Source organism: Fonsecaea multimorphosa (assembly GCF_000836435.1).
Source record: "Fonsecaea multimorphosa CBS 102226 unplaced genomic scaffold supercont1.2, whole genome shotgun sequence".
NCBI lineage: Eukaryota > Fungi > Ascomycota > Eurotiomycetes > Chaetothyriales > Herpotrichiellaceae > Fonsecaea > Fonsecaea multimorphosa.
This window is the reverse complement of record NW_015971636.1, coordinates 814,883-829,527: the sequence shown is the minus strand read 5'-3', so window position 1 is coordinate 829,527 and position 14,645 is coordinate 814,883. Positions and strand designations below refer to the sequence as shown.

Genomic DNA, 14,645 nt, shown 5'->3' with positions numbered 1-14,645 from the left:
CAGAGAGCATATCAGGCCCAGAGCAACTCCAAACCCCGCCGCCGCCGCCCACAGGGATGTCACTTCTTCAGCGCCGTCACACTAGACCCGTCTGGCGTGCCCGTCTTCAATTCCACTCCTGCCCGCTTCTCCCATCCCTTGAGCAGCTCCGTGTGGTCGGCGGTCGGCTCCAGCATGGCCATGGACTGCTTGAAGTAGCGGATGATCAGCTCGGGCATGTCGGTGTCGAAGTGCATGTTCTCAAAGACCTCCTTGGCGATCCCCACGTCCTTGATCAGCAGCGCCAGCTGGAAGCCCGAGGCATAGCGCCGGGGCAGCGCGTCCGTCTTGTAGCTGTCGGTGGTGGAGAAGTTGCGGCCGGTGCCCACGTTCAGCACATCGATCATCTGCACGGGATCCAGCCCGAACTTCTGGCCCGTGACCAGCGCGTCCGAGAGCGCCACGATTGACGCGGCGCTGATGTAGTTGTTCAAGGTCTTCATGACGTGGCCGGACCCGAGCTTGCCCATGTGGAAGACATACTTGGCCATGGCCTGCAGCACCGGGAGGACTTTGTCCACCGCTTCTTGTGAGTTGGAGCCCACCATCAACGTGGCATCTCCTGTGTCGGTGTCGTGCAGATGTGCCTGTGTGACTGGCGAATCGACCAGAACGAAGCCCAGTGCTTCGAGGTCTTTGCCTAGGCTTTGAGTATCGAACGGTGAAGACGACGATGTATCCACGATTATCGTTCCTGGTGAAGAAAGCATAAGTTTCCACACCCAAAAATGTGTCGATATATGGGAACAAGGTGTGAGGGAGAAAAAGCATACCAGGTTTCAGACCCTTTGCAATACCGTCATCGCCCAGAATTACCTCTCGGACCACCTTACCCTGTGGCAGCATCGTCACGATCACATCACAGTCCTTGAATCCTTCGACGCCTTCTTCAGCCACAGACGTGTTGGGATTCTCTTGAGCAAACTTCTGCTCCCGCTCCGGATCAGCGTCGCGGATAACAAGGTGAAAGCCTGCGCGCGGCAAGTTGGACGCCATCGAGGCCCCAGCCTTGCCTAGGCCGATATACCCAACTGTCCTGACTGGCATATTGATGGATCCCATTTCTTTGTGGCTAGGACCTAGGTACGCTAGAATTCGTGGATCAAACAGCCTTGCCAGAGTCCGGTAGAGAGGTTTTGGAAAGCAAAGGAGATAGGGTCGCCCGAGGGTCGTTAAGAGGCCCTATGTCTATCCTGTGCGTCACTTCGGCTTACCGTTCTCACCACAACTCCGCTCTTCGCAATTAATTCCGTCTCTCGGATAGGGTACGGGAAGGCGAGTGCGAGTGTGATGGTCGACGAGGTTGCCTATCCTACTCTGACTTTGCATCACTCACCTCAATGTGGCCAGATGAGGGGTGCCGAAAGGGCCCAATGCCCGCCTTCTCCATCGCCCACAAGTCGCCGTTGCATCGAAAAGGGCCCGAAACCCCACAAAGAGTCGTCACGAGACTTGGGGAAAGAAGGCAGCATCGCAAGTGAGTAGTGGACTCTCTGGGAAAGTACCTGGCGAGCTGGGTACAAGTAACTTGCCTGGGATCTACCGCCAAAGCTAACGAGGATGGAGAGTCAGTTAAGCTCTGCGAGTCCCTGCTGCTCCTGGTGGGTTCATCCCGGGCTATGGCCCCTCGAGACTCCCCCATAGTGGGACAAATACGCTTTTAACTAGCCAGCATCTCAGTGGAGCTTTGTGACCACTCCCCACGACTTCTTGTCCTTGGCACAGCAATGGTACTATGGGACAGGTTCGTTAGGTGACCAGGGGCGTCGGCCAGACAATCCCACCACTCACTCATCAGATACTGTATCAACAACCCAGACAGAGTTCCTTCTAGGCGTGGCATTTTGTGGCCAGCCTCGGGATGGGGCTTCGTCCTCCACCCGCAAGAGCCCAGCCTTTGCCTTGCCTTGCCTACTTGCCACTGGCCAGCAGATGCGCTCCAGTCATGTGCGGGCCTTCCGGGGTTGGTTTGTGCAATGTGATTTTCGCCTCCGCTGCTGCGGCTGCGTCCAAGGGATGGGATTATTCCTTTGTACCACGATCTATTCGCCGGCTTGATATCACAACGTGTTCCGCAGTCTTTCGTTGTTTGTGAACCTCAAGACCGCAGTCTTTACGAGCTTAGGAGTGTTTCTCTTTTCCGTCTTTACCCATTCCGAGTAAGCATAACGAGAGAACAACAAGACGCAAGAGCAGACTCGTAGCCATGGGTTCCTTGGGGTGGGAGCCTCCTTTGAAAGGTACGTACAACAAGTCGAACACAACAGGCAAATCACTCGACGTCAGTTTCACTGAGAAACCATGGCTCTAACTCGACTATTATTATTTGGCGAAAATAGTCATCATCGTCGGGGCAGGATTAGGAGGATGTGCCACCGCTCTGGCCATGCACCACGCTGGCTTTGAGGTGGTCATGTTCGAGAAGGTCAGAGAGTTCCAACGACTGGGAGACTCGCTGGGACTGGGCGAGAATGCGTTCAAGCTGCTCGACCGGTGGTCGCCGTTCCTGCGCGACCGTCTGATCGAGATCGGGAACAAGTCGGAATTCATGCAGATCCGTCGCTGGCACGACGGCAAACTGCTCGCTCAGCAGCCTCTGATGGACATGGCCGGATACATTGGCCATCGGGGAGACTACCATCGAGGCTTCTTGGACGCTGTGGCAGAGAAAGGGATTCCCCTGCACATGGGCAGCGAGGTGAGTGTCATCAGGCCACTTTTTTCGGCCACAAGAAGGGTCTCTTGACGTGTTACGATCCAGGTGGTTGAATACGACGACATAACACCGTCGGTGACGCTGAAGAACGGGGAGCGGCATTTCGCAGACGTCATCATCGCCGTCGACGGTAAGACCATGAATCTTTGCTTTCCCACAACAAACCCATCCCTTGAGACCTTTACACTACTGTGTGAACCAATGTGCTGATCCGGGGTGTCTTCAGGAATCAAATCGCGCGCCCGCGAACTGGTGCTCGGGTTCGACGACAAGCCCAAGTCGTCCGGGTACGCGTGCTTCCGGGCGTTCTTCAAGGGCGACAAGCTGAAGGGGGATCCCCTGACGGCCGAGTTCGTCGACAACGAGTGCGTCAACATCTGGATCGGCAAGGACATGCACGTGGTCCAGAACACGCTCCGGGGCGGCGACGAGTTCAACTGGATCATCACGCACAAGGATACCGCCGACATCAAGGAGTCGTGGTCGCAGCCGGGCGACATGGACGAGGTCCGCAGGCTGGTCACCACACTCGACCCGCGCATCGCCGCCGCCATCCGCAAGACCGACGAGTGCCTGGACTGGAAGATCTGCTACCGCGACCCCATCCCCACCTGGGTCAGCAAGAACCACCGCGTCGCCCTGGTCGGCGACTGTTGCCACCCGCATCTGCCCACGAGCGCCCAGGGCGCGAGCCAGGCCACCGAGAGCGCCGCCGTGCTGGCCCAGTGTCTCCTCCTAGCTGGGCGGGACAATATTCCATTGGCGGCAAGTTTCTCTCCTCCCCTCTCCCCCCATGGGTTTCCTTATTAATTTGCGACGCCGTTCAACAGACCCGCGTGTACGAAAAGATCCGCTTCCCGCGCGTGCGCCGCGCCCAGACAAACGGCGAAGACCTCCGCGACCGATGGCACACGGCGCTAGACCGCATGGGCGAAGGCGACGAGATCGACCGTGACTCGCTTTTGATAAAGGTAACGTACACATCCCACCCACCCACACACATATCATTTCTTTTTATATATATATATATATACAATTCTCCTCCACAATGTGCATCCGCGTTATCCGTGTATCCGTTGGTTTTTTGTATCGTTATGCTGTCCATTTAACTTCTTTGTCCCTCTCACACACACATATGCATAGAATGAATCCTGACACCTCTCTGACTTGCGTTTTCTAGAACAACGTCCTCTACGACTACGATGCCGAAGCGGACACGCGGAAGCGGTGGGCCGAGATGGCCGCGTTGGTGGGCGAGGAGTTGCGGACGGGCAAGATTTCGCCGCTGTGCTGATCCACGGGGGCTTGAATTATATACCTTGGTCACTTGAGCTGCTTCTTAGGGTTGTTTTATTTGTCTTAGCAAAAATCCATTGCACGCCATCTACCCGTCTACCCTTGGTATCTACAACTTCGGCTTGACTCCATCACTCAACAAATTTCTCTGATCCCCATCCAGAATCTCCCACCCTTTGCCCCTGAACCTCTTGCCCCAGATGCCATTGCGGCCGGGTGCCAGGATCCCGTTCGGGTCGAGCGCATCCTTGATGGTCTCATTGAACTTCCTCAACGCGCCGCCGCCCCAGCTGTACGTCTCGGCGACCTGGTCCGCGAAGAGCAAATGAGTGCGGTACTCGCCGTACCCTTCGCGGGCAGCGGCGCGGATCATGTCGCGCATGAGACCCGTGGCCCTCCTCTTTGCATCCGCATCGGCGCGGTCGTAGACAATATTGGCGATGTAGTGCATCTCGCGGCCCGCGACGCACATGGTGGGAAACACGTCGAAGCCCCATTTCGTGTGCAGCTGGGTGATGGTGCGGTGGATGAGACTCGCGTCCTTGCCCTTGGTCGGCGAGATTGGGGAGAAGAACAGGTGCGCGGCATTGGGTACCCAATTGAGCCAGTCGAGTTCCTTGAGCACCGGCACGCCGCTGCACACCTGGACACGGGAGTGGAGGTAGTGGTCCGCTGGCACCTCGGAAGGTAACATGAACCTGCTGCCCTGGACCTTGCCGAACTCGGCCTTGATGATCTTGAGCTGGGCCGCGATCGAGGTCGGGTCGCCGTACTGCGTGCCGTAGAAGACCCACGAGCAATCGCCGCAGGGCAGCTTCGAGGCCTTGTCCCGTATCACGTCCCGCGGCATTTGGCCTCTACCGCTGTACCAAAACGACCGCGGCTTTCCCATCACGGCCAGTTCTTGGATGACGTGCCTCAGCTGCGGGATGTTGCCCAGGATTCGCTTCTGCGCCAGCGGCCGAATGATCTCGACGATCTGCTCAAAGTCCTCCTCGCGGGGAAAAGTGATCATGTACGACTGGTGGCCGACCTCGGGCATCAGCCAAAACCCCATCTTGGTGACAATGCCGTAATTGCTCTGGCTGAAGATGCCGTCGACGTAGGGGCCGTAGGCTGCTTGGAAGGACTGCCATGTCGGGTTGTCCGCACCGTCCTTGCCTGGCATTGCGCCCATGCCGGTCCGGAGCAGCTCGCCTGTCGGAAGCACCAGTTCCATTCCACAGTGATTGGCAAAGTGGTCACCGTACGGAGTATATCTGCATTCATTCAGATCAGCCTCGTAGTCCTCATGGCCTGTGAAATCTGATGACTTACCCAACACCTCGATCGATGGCATTTCCAAGAACACTGCCACCTCCAAGATCCGGACAGTCGATCCACAGCGGCAGCCCTCTCCTCTGGATCTCTTCGTACAGTGCAAAGTAAGAAACCCCAGGCTCCACCACACAAGACGCATTATCCGCGTCCACATCGAGGATCTTGTTCATTCTCCGACCCAGATCAACAACAACAGATCCCGGAATACGGGGAGCTGCTCCCCCATATCCGATATTCCGGCCCATGGAGATCGGGTAGATGGGAATCTTGTGCTTGTTTGCCCATCTTACCACGGTCTGGACCTCGTCTGTGCTACAAGGATACACCATGGCACTGCATATCAGCTCTTCCTGATCGGCAATGTGATATGCGTCGTGGGTGTTCCTTTACAAGCCACGTTAGAAAACGGAAGGCTACGACGGCAGGGGGGAAGAGTTTCGTACGGATGCTCCATATACCACCCATCGACGAGTGGCCCGTCATTGACCTGGACATTCTCGTCTCCAAGGGAACTTTTCAGTTCGGCGACAGCCTGGTCGAAGCTTTCCCTGCTCACATCCGGCGGCAGCGCAACTCTTTTTCGGGGCACACTGTCCGGAAGCGACTTCTGAGAATACAGCCTCGCTTTAGCATCAAGGGCTTCTTGAGTGAGTCTTCGAGGTACGCCACTGTATCGAGCTGTGAGATCTGGGATAGAACCCTGGGTTGACGAGGCTGAGTTCGACATTATCGTGAATCACCCGCTGTGATTTGTTCCCCGGAAAGCGGCTATACTATTGGAAAGGGTCAAAACAATTGCGTCGACTTGAAAAGAGATGGCTCGTGGTCAAAGCTAACGCCAAAGGTCCACGACTACTTAAATGGGCAACTGGACTCGCCCCACGATCTCAAACGGCTGGACGCATCCTCGGAAGCTGCCAGACAGAAGCTGTTCCTCCGCAAGCCCCTCATTTTCCCAATCTGGTCGGTGGTTGATACGGGGGATAAACTGTGGTTCGATCCACATCCGAGAATGTGGAGGATGGGTATTCTCCCCGTGGCCTGCTGGTTCCTCAGAAGCTTCCCACTTCTGATGTCCGGTCAGCGCTCCTTGGTCGCGGGATAATTCCGGTGGTCCAGGTTGGCAAACTGCCGTGATTTCGTGGCTAGCCTTGTGCTGGGACTGAGCAAGTCTTCGGGCTGTCCATTCCAAGCCGTATAGCCTATGAAGATGGACCCTATCTCTTGGTGTCCTTTCTCAAAATGAAGGGAGTAGATCCTCACGCCGACTCTGCCATCAACACGTTGAAGCACATGAGGTAGCGTTGAGAGCTGCAGTCTCCAGGGTGGTACAAAGTTCATGTTCAGCGCCTTCACATGTTGTCCCGAGTAGGGATCTCACGAAATTCGTTGAAATCCATTATCTGTCAGTGGTAGCGTTTCGCTGTCTGCCGGCGAACGGAGTTCGAGGAGTCTGCATAAGTTGCAGGAGCTGGGGCGAGCCGAGACCAAGCCCCCTCGACACTCGTTATAAAGGCTGTAGAAATGTTCCCATTCGTGCCTTTCCAATGAAGCGTCGTCTCGCATACCGAAAGCGCCAGGTGCTGTAGGCAGACTGTTGCAAGCATAGGGTAGACGGAGGCAGTAGCAGATAGACAGCACACGCGTTCGACTTCCACTCACGCGAGAATGCAGCGGACTGGTAGCTGCACCTTTATGTCGACAATCACTTCTGCAGGATCTTTCTCAAGTGTGCGCCTTGACTGTCGCAATCTGCTTCGAGTGGCATGAAGTCCAAGGAAGGGCAGAGTCCTCCTGCGCCCCTGCCGTTTGTGCTCGACTCACTCATCCCATCGTCACTGGCTCCTGTCTCTCTGTGGACAAAGCCACCTGAGGAGCTTGTAGCAGCCCCATTTACGCTACTGGAGGCGCTGCTGGCGCTTTTCTTGTGTTCGAATTTCAGCACAATCATTCTGACAAGCGTCCAATAACTGTCAGCAGAGGTTTCAAAGCCCATCTCGCTGACATTTGCGCGGGACAGCCTTGCACGGACGTCATCCCACAGGGTCTTCCAGTTTGCCAGGGCAGTCTTCATCGGTTCGTATACTAGATGTGGCTCCGAAGCTAGCGAAGTGGCCGATATCCGATTGAGTGGGTTTCCAAAAAGATGCTGCCAACAGTGGGTATACAAGACTTGCAAATAAATTAGCAACGTTCAACGAGACCGGCCTGCAAAAAAGGATCCCTTGAAAAACATACCGTGGGCAAGGTAAAGCATATCCCAACAACATAGATTCTCGTTCTGGTATGCCGCCTTGAGCTCGCTAGGATGGACAAACAGGTTCTGGAAAGCTTCGATCAACTTCATCCGCGGACGAGGAAATGAACCCTGTTGTAACATGTCCGCATAGCCGGTCAAATCGAAATACTCAGGATGGCATGGCAGCTGAAGATCTACTTCGCAGTAGTTGACGCGAGGAGGAACATTATTGAAGATTCCCATGGCTGAGTCCAGTGCAAGAAGCACGTTCATGGTCCTAGAACAGAGCTGTCAGGAAAAGAGCCATTCGGCGCAACACAAAAAGGGAGATACCTACCGAATGCGGGCCTCAGTCCGCACCCAGCGCTGAAAAGCAAGATCGTCCGGTATTGCAATAACGGTCGGATGCTGCGCTGCCGGCAAGCCGAAATATCTCGCGAGCTGGGGTTAAGTTAGATATGAACGTGGGAGCGGGCAAGGCTGACTGACATTCAGAATTGAAGGAAACCTCTGCCTTCTCGCTCTTCTGCGGCCAGCTAGATTCCCCGAGAAGTATTGGACGATGACCAAGAGGTAAGCCCCTTGAAATTGTTGAAAGTGGTATTCTATGGCATCCTCATCTGGTGCTTCCAAAACCCCTAGAGTGCCAAAGAACTCGTCCCTCACCTCTGGCAGCGAGAAGATGTATGATTCAATGACGTCCAGAAGACTCTTCATCCAAGCGACTTTTGCCGGCTCGGAGTACATAGCCCCTAGAGTGACACAGCCCAATACAAGGGGTATAGGGGCAATAGCTGGTTGAAAGGATGGGCGATGGATTATCGGGCAGTGCCGATGGTAGTTGGTGAAGAACAGATTGAGGCAGTGGTCTATTTCCACGTGGGTGAGGAGTCCGATATTTGCTTCCAAGAACCCGAGCTGTGGACTATCCGGATAATCCATTGCAAACTTGGCGGCTGCGTCCATCAATGACTGTCTGATCTCATAGGAGCGAGGTTCGAGCGTTATGGCAGTGGCCGATACGATACCCGTCCCACTCGTGATGTGCGGTACATCAGCAGTCAGAGGATACGAGCCAAAAGTCAAGGTCTCGAAGCCTCCAAAGAAAGAGTCAAAGTTCGATGCATCCAGATCGACCAGACTTGCACCGGCAAAAACATCGTGATTTTCATAGTCCTCGCTCCAGTGTGAGGCTTCGGAGGAGTCCTCTCCTTCGTTGACCGTTGCATCGTCCTCGTCACCTCCGGCGCCTGGAGGGGTATCTCGAATCGGGAAGCGGGGGACCAGGTCATCGCCATCAGGAGCGTTTAGCAGATGATGGATCGGGATCGCGTCTCGACTTCTAGGCCTGGCAGCTTCTTGTGTACTCTGTGGGCTGGATGCCGCTACACGCCGGGTCAGGAGAATGTCGAGTTTGTAACAGCATCAACCACTTACTTCGGATGCATTCCTTTCCAAGTTCCTGGCAGCGAGTACAAGGCGTTTCTTGGTCACATTTTGTCCTCAGTTTTACACAGGAGAGGCACGAAGATCTCTTTCGACCTTTGGATTGCCCTTCGGGTACTGGCGCGGAGCCGCGTTCCTTGCATCGAAACTGATGAGCTCGCAGAACATCACTGGGTCAACGTTAGACGTCCCCTCTTGACTTGGTTAGGGGAGATCGGTGATACCTTCGCTTAAAGCACTTGGAACAGAAATTACAGGTGAAGGGTCTCTGTGCCACATCTGTAGGAGCGAAGTCAGCACACGTGAAGCAGGCCAAGTTAGGGAAGCGATAGTTACAGACGCTGCTGCTGATGACGGAGCATATGGGCCTTTCGCACAAACGACTTGGAACATGACGGGCACTGAAACCTCTCCTGCCACTGACGAGACTGATCCATGACTGAGGCTGTCATGGGCAAATGGGATTCGAGATGTCAACGACTGGGGGTGCGCCTGGGCCAATGGGTAGCAGGATTGCTGGGCAAAGATCGGTTGTGATTCTCAGTGCCGGTTTTCGGGAACATGGATATTACACATGACACGACGTGTGCTGGAGTCGTCACAGCATGGCGGTCAAGCGGCCGCAGGTTGTTCGTTATCTCGAGGTTCGTGTCATCAGAGACCCATGGATGACCACACAGAGCGGGAATGGGGCGAGATGAGGCGGCTCGACAAAATTGGCGTTAATGCAGTTGATCCGCAGATCCTGTGGGCTTGGATGATCTGGTCAGGCGGACTTTGATGTGCAGAGGATTCCAATCAGAACGGCGCAGCAGTCCGGTTGGTAGCACGCAGGTTTCAGAGAGAGGGCGAGAGGTTACGAAGAGCTGCCGGGAGTGGAGAGGGGAGGAAGTGAGGAAGAGGATGATGGTGATGATGACAGTGATGGATGGCAAATGGCAGATGGCAGATGGTGGATTATGGATGGTGGATGGTGGATGGTGGATGGTGGATGATGGATGATGGATGATGGGCAGGTAACTCAACCTCGTGTCTGTGACGGTCTGAAAGGTGGATTGGCAATGCCAGGCGAACCAACCAATTCTGGCGGGTTTGGCTGAAGCAACAATATAATAATCAATGGGGCGGGGAAGAGACTGAGAGACTGAGAGACTAAGAGACTCAGTGAGAGAGGAACAAAGAAGGAGAAGGTCATGCGAGCCCCCCTCCAGTCACCGCAATCCACACAGACACACATCCATCCAGTCCTTGCTTTTTGCCTAGACGAGAAAATTTGCTCTATCCAAAAGTGCGGCAGAGAACGAGCACAGGTGCCCACCCCGGTTCCCCAGGCCCTCACCCCCCAAATGCCCAGTGCCTATTGACACCTCCCGAGCTCCCTCCACAGGCCCTAGGCTTCTTCTAGATAAGACTCGGGGCAGGGAGTCGCCTAACTTCTAGGGGGTGCAGTTGCCCGATGCCCAGCGCGTGGTTGCCGGATTGATCTTTGCCCCATCCGCCTTGGCGAGCCGCTGTCTTTCTCTTATCCACCTAAAGATCCGGGGGAACGACCATCAAGAGCACATTCGCAGGCTGACCCAGTTCTTTGCTCCTTGTCATCCATACCAAGGTAGGCACAGTGCTCCAACGCTTGTAATCTCACAGGAATATGCGGCGATGCCGTCTTTCAGATTCGCAGCCGCCGCCTAGAGGACATCGTCTGCACGTCCTCTACCCTTCTGCTGTGGTCCAACTTGCCTCCTCTTCGATTGGGGCGATCTCCAACCACCTCCTGCATCTGGCGTGGTCAATGCTCGGAAAGAAGTCGTCACCTTCGAAGACACAGGAATGCTCCCCGGCCTCTTTACGAATCCTAGTTGCATTGTCTCCCTCTCCACGATTGGGGTGATGCGTTGTCCTCACCGCTACTGCGCCACAGGCACTGCAACCCAAGCTCAGTGGTTCACAACTTGATGGAGCCAATGACCTCGTTGTCCAGCCTCTGCGTGTTGACCATCGCCGGTACAAGCTCACTAACCCTAGTGGCTCCAGCCAGTGCCATGTTGCCTTCCAGCTCTTCTCGCAGGATCTGGACCATTCTCCTGAACCCGGCTTCTCCATAACCACCAGTAAGGCTGAACAGGAAAGGTCGCCCTAGCCCGACTGCACGCACCCCCAAGGCAAGCGCCTTCAGGATGTCCGTGCCGCGACGAATTTCGCCGTCCAAGAACATCTCCATTCGGCCATTGAGCAGATGTGGCGCATATCGTCGGATCTCTAGCAGGGTGATCATTGGCGCTTGTGCCCTGAATGCGACAATTAACTCTCCGAAGAATGAAGATTGCCGAGACATCACTTACGTATCCTGGGATCGGCCTCCGTGATTAGACAAGACAATTCCTTCCACTCCCTTTTCATACGCAAGGACGGCATCCTCGACACTTTGGATCCCTTTGAGAACAAGAGGCAATTTCGTAACCTGGCGGATCCATGCAATATCATCCCAAGTCAACTTTGGATTGAGCAGGCCGCTCGCAGCCACTTTAGCCACACCGGGTTTCTGTTCTTCGAGCATGGCATATTGGTCTTCGTCACTGATCTGGACTCGCGTCAGAAGCTCCAATGATTTTCTTAAACACCACAATAGAGCCTCTGCTTACTTGGACCTTCAACCGCTCATCTCGCTCCCGCTTTCCGAGAACAGGCGAGTCCACAGTCAACCATATCGCACTCACCCCCAGTTTCTCCACTCTACGAATCATGGCTTCCGTCTTCTCAAAGTCTCGATTGAAATATAGCTGAAAGAACACCGGCTGACTGTCGCTGATTCGGGCATTGATAATTTTCTCGATGGGCATGCTGGGACTCGTGGGTATTACTTGTATGAGCCCTTCTTTTCCAGCTCCAGAGGCAAAGGCGCATTCTGCGTCGGGATGTGCATACCTTCCCAATCCCGAGGGCGAAACATAGACCGGCAAGCTGGTGTTCTTGCCGAGAATGGTGGTTCTAGTATCAACTTGATCCACGTTGCGGAGGACTCGGGGACGCAGTGTCAATTTGCGAAATGCACGAGCAGCTTCGTACCGGCTACGTTCATCGTCTGCCCCGGATGAATAGTATGCCCAACCGGCTGGACTGAGGTATTGCCTTGCGACGGCTTCGAAGTCATTGACGCTGATCAATGACCTCAGTGGTGGAAACCGCGTCTTTAGATTCTGCTCCCGTCTGCCTTTGGATGTGGATTGTGTCTTGCGGATGCTGTCCGAGTCGACGAACCCGCGAAATGAAGTGGAGGGAAGTGTCTGTTGCACCAGGTCCGGACTGTGCACGCTCTCGTACTCGGCCGTGGCATCCTGGCCTGCACTTTTCAAAAGGACCTGCGCCCCGCCCGGATGTGCGTCAAGGAAGTCTGCAGCAAATCGCATTGATCTCGTGGTCTCAAACTGGCTCTGATGCACGCACCTGTGATGTCGTAGGCTTTGCCGTACAAAACGACCCAGCACGACTGCCTGTCGTTGTGTCTGGCGATTTCCGAGCTCTTCAGCTTCTTCATCTCACACGAGAACGTTCTCAAGCAGTGTATTCTAAGTCACTGGCTTGTGTTCAACTCGCGTATCATCGGCAGCCCCAATGGTCAGCAATCAGTCAGTACGCGGGCTTGAAGCATTAACCCGAGGCTAGATCCTGTACTGGTCGCGCTCTCTACCGAGCATTGGCAAAGATGACATGAAGATTGGTGGCTTTTTCTCCGCACTTTGAACTAGCCCGAGACCGAGCAATGCTCAGAGAGGGCGTAGGATCCGGACTTAGCGGCAAGGCCGGCCGTCCACGGCGGCGACCATTCAAATGTTTTACTGGAGATGGTCTCCGTACCCACAAGAAATAGGGTGAGGCTGACCACCTGTTCGTCCCCGACAAGATAATGTCCAGGCGTCAGGCAATCCACTAATATGTATATATACCCCTGCAGAGAGCGGCGCGCCCATGTAAATGACCCCCACCTCTAACGGAAGCGACGGTCTCTGAACAGAAAAGTGATAAGCCTGCAGTTGTTGTCTTTGAAGGGCGCAGGTCTCGGCGACGTGAGCCCAGGACGAATTTAGCCGGTTTCTCGACATCACGACAGCGAGAACCAAGGAGACAGCCCAGAAGACATTCCTCCCCAGCTTTGCACAACCCGACTGAATAAGAGAGCTTAGCATCCAAGTCGACAGGAACTGTGCCAATACAACCGCTCTAACACTTCGACATGGCCCAAGACATCAATGTCATGCTGTATGGGCTTGGAGCGTAGGTCTTGATCCTAGACGTCTTCGCAAAGTTTCTCGGCTGACTGAGCAGGATCGGATCGTTTTACGCCTTCATCTTGGGCCGCGCGAAACGTGTCCGTCTAACTGTGGTGGCACGTTCCAACTATGAGGCTGTCAAGAAAGATGTCCGTCCTGTCGACCGAACTTGGGGGATTGAAGGCTGACACCCTTGACATTGCAGGGTCTGCACATCAAAAGCATGAACCATGGCGATCATATCGTGCACCCTGCCAAAGGTGAGCAAGATTTTCGCCTACCTGTCCACGCAGCTGACAGTTACATGACTGGTAGTGGTCAGGACGCCAGCCGAAGCTGGCAACACTTACGATTACATTGTGTGCGCGCACAAGGCCATCGAGCAAGCTTCAACAACCAAGCAACTGGCCCCTGCCGTTGACGAAAGCAAGACTTGTATCGTGATCATTCAGAATGGCGTCGGAAACGAAGACCCATTCCGGGAAGCATTCCCCAAGTCCCCCATCTTGAGCTGCGTGGTATGAAAACAGCCTTTCCGCCAATTCTAGCTTGTCTGACCGACGTTTCTGCAAGACATGGGTTGGTGCCAGCCAAAACACCCCAGGAATCGTGAACCACTGGAAGTCGGAGAACACGCAGATCGGAATCTTTCGAAACGAGGCACTCGAAGCGGCCAATGAACGAGCCCGACTGGACGAGTTCACGGCGCTGTTGCGTGAAGGCCAGACCCCGTTCTCAGTCGAGGAAAACATCCAGATCCAACGTTGGGAGAAAGTCATCTGGAACGTGGCGTGGAATTCGCTGACGACGCTCACGATGCTAGACACCCACTCGTGGCTGAAGTCGTCGCCCAATGCCACGCCCATGACGCGAAACCTCATGCGCGAGGTCATCGACGTGGGGAGGAAGTGCGGCGTGCCACTCAAGTACGAGTTGATTGACGAGTTCATCGACAAGATCCTCGACATGCAGCCGATTGGTAGTAGCATGCAGACGGATTGCAAGATGGGGAGACCCATGGAGGTGGAGGTTATCTTGGGGACTCCGGTGCGCAAGGGGAGGGAACTAGGAGTCCCGATCCCGACTCTGGAGGTGCTCCATACCCTGTTGGTAGCTGTGAACTCTCGGATGAAGCCCAGTCCGTCTTGAGGCACGACGTTGGATGGGGGAAAAGATTGGTTTCCAGCTCTCTTTTCATTCTCTGCAGGTCCCAATATGCTAGATCACCGGGTGGAAGACGGTCCAGGCGTTCTCGGGCAATGAGAGGCTCTTATTGTTGGTAGACTTGATGGAGCGCAAGGTGGACGCATGAAAGAGGACTTGT

At 54.8% G+C, this 14,645-nt stretch overlaps 6 protein-coding genes across 6 annotated transcripts; 2 read left to right on the top strand and 4 right to left on the bottom strand.

The window, feature by feature from the left end:
- Positions 1-59: 59 nt before the first annotated feature.
- Z520_01242 (uncharacterized protein) lies at positions 60-1,086 on the bottom strand (the record flags this gene model as incomplete). The annotated part of the gene is made up of 2 exons (XM_016771760.1): positions 60-733; positions 813-1,086. The coding sequence occupies 2 exons, from the start codon at positions 1,084-1,086 to the stop codon at positions 60-62; spliced, it is 948 nt and encodes a 315-aa protein (XP_016636899.1).
- Positions 1,087-2,245: 1,159 nt separating this feature from the next.
- Z520_01241 (uncharacterized protein) lies at positions 2,246-4,049 on the top strand (the record flags this gene model as incomplete). Its single annotated transcript, XM_016771759.1, has 6 exons — positions 2,246-2,279; positions 2,379-2,737; positions 2,801-2,885; positions 2,982-3,469; positions 3,586-3,726; positions 3,936-4,049. The coding sequence occupies 6 exons, from the start codon at positions 2,246-2,248 to the stop codon at positions 4,047-4,049; spliced, it is 1,221 nt and encodes a 406-aa protein (XP_016636898.1).
- A 111-nt stretch (positions 4,050-4,160) lies between these two features.
- Z520_01240 (uncharacterized protein) lies at positions 4,161-6,098 on the bottom strand (the record flags this gene model as incomplete). The annotated part of the gene is made up of 3 exons (XM_016771758.1): positions 4,161-5,310; positions 5,369-5,755; positions 5,815-6,098. 3 exons carry the CDS (start codon positions 6,096-6,098, stop codon positions 4,161-4,163), a joined length of 1,821 nt encoding a protein of 606 aa, XP_016636897.1.
- A 978-nt stretch (positions 6,099-7,076) lies between these two features.
- Z520_01239 (uncharacterized protein) lies at positions 7,077-9,449 on the bottom strand (the record flags this gene model as incomplete). Its single annotated transcript, XM_016771757.1, has 8 exons — positions 7,077-7,543; positions 7,610-7,887; positions 7,948-8,051; positions 8,100-8,995; positions 9,048-9,072; positions 9,126-9,226; positions 9,281-9,335; positions 9,393-9,449. The coding sequence occupies 8 exons, from the start codon at positions 9,447-9,449 to the stop codon at positions 7,077-7,079; spliced, it is 1,983 nt and encodes a 660-aa protein (XP_016636896.1).
- Positions 9,450-10,998: 1,549 nt separating this feature from the next.
- Z520_01238 (uncharacterized protein) lies at positions 10,999-12,588 on the bottom strand (the record flags this gene model as incomplete). Its single annotated transcript, XM_016771756.1, has 4 exons — positions 10,999-11,341; positions 11,396-11,629; positions 11,673-12,444; positions 12,498-12,588. 4 exons carry the CDS (start codon positions 12,586-12,588, stop codon positions 10,999-11,001), a joined length of 1,440 nt encoding a protein of 479 aa, XP_016636895.1.
- Positions 12,589-13,284: 696 nt separating this feature from the next.
- On the top strand, positions 13,285-14,470 carry Z520_01237 (uncharacterized protein; the record flags this gene model as incomplete). Its single annotated transcript, XM_016771755.1, has 5 exons — positions 13,285-13,325; positions 13,377-13,470; positions 13,527-13,581; positions 13,637-13,839; positions 13,895-14,470. The coding sequence occupies 5 exons, from the start codon at positions 13,285-13,287 to the stop codon at positions 14,468-14,470; spliced, it is 969 nt and encodes a 322-aa protein (XP_016636894.1).
- Between the last annotated feature and the right edge of the window lie 175 nt (positions 14,471-14,645).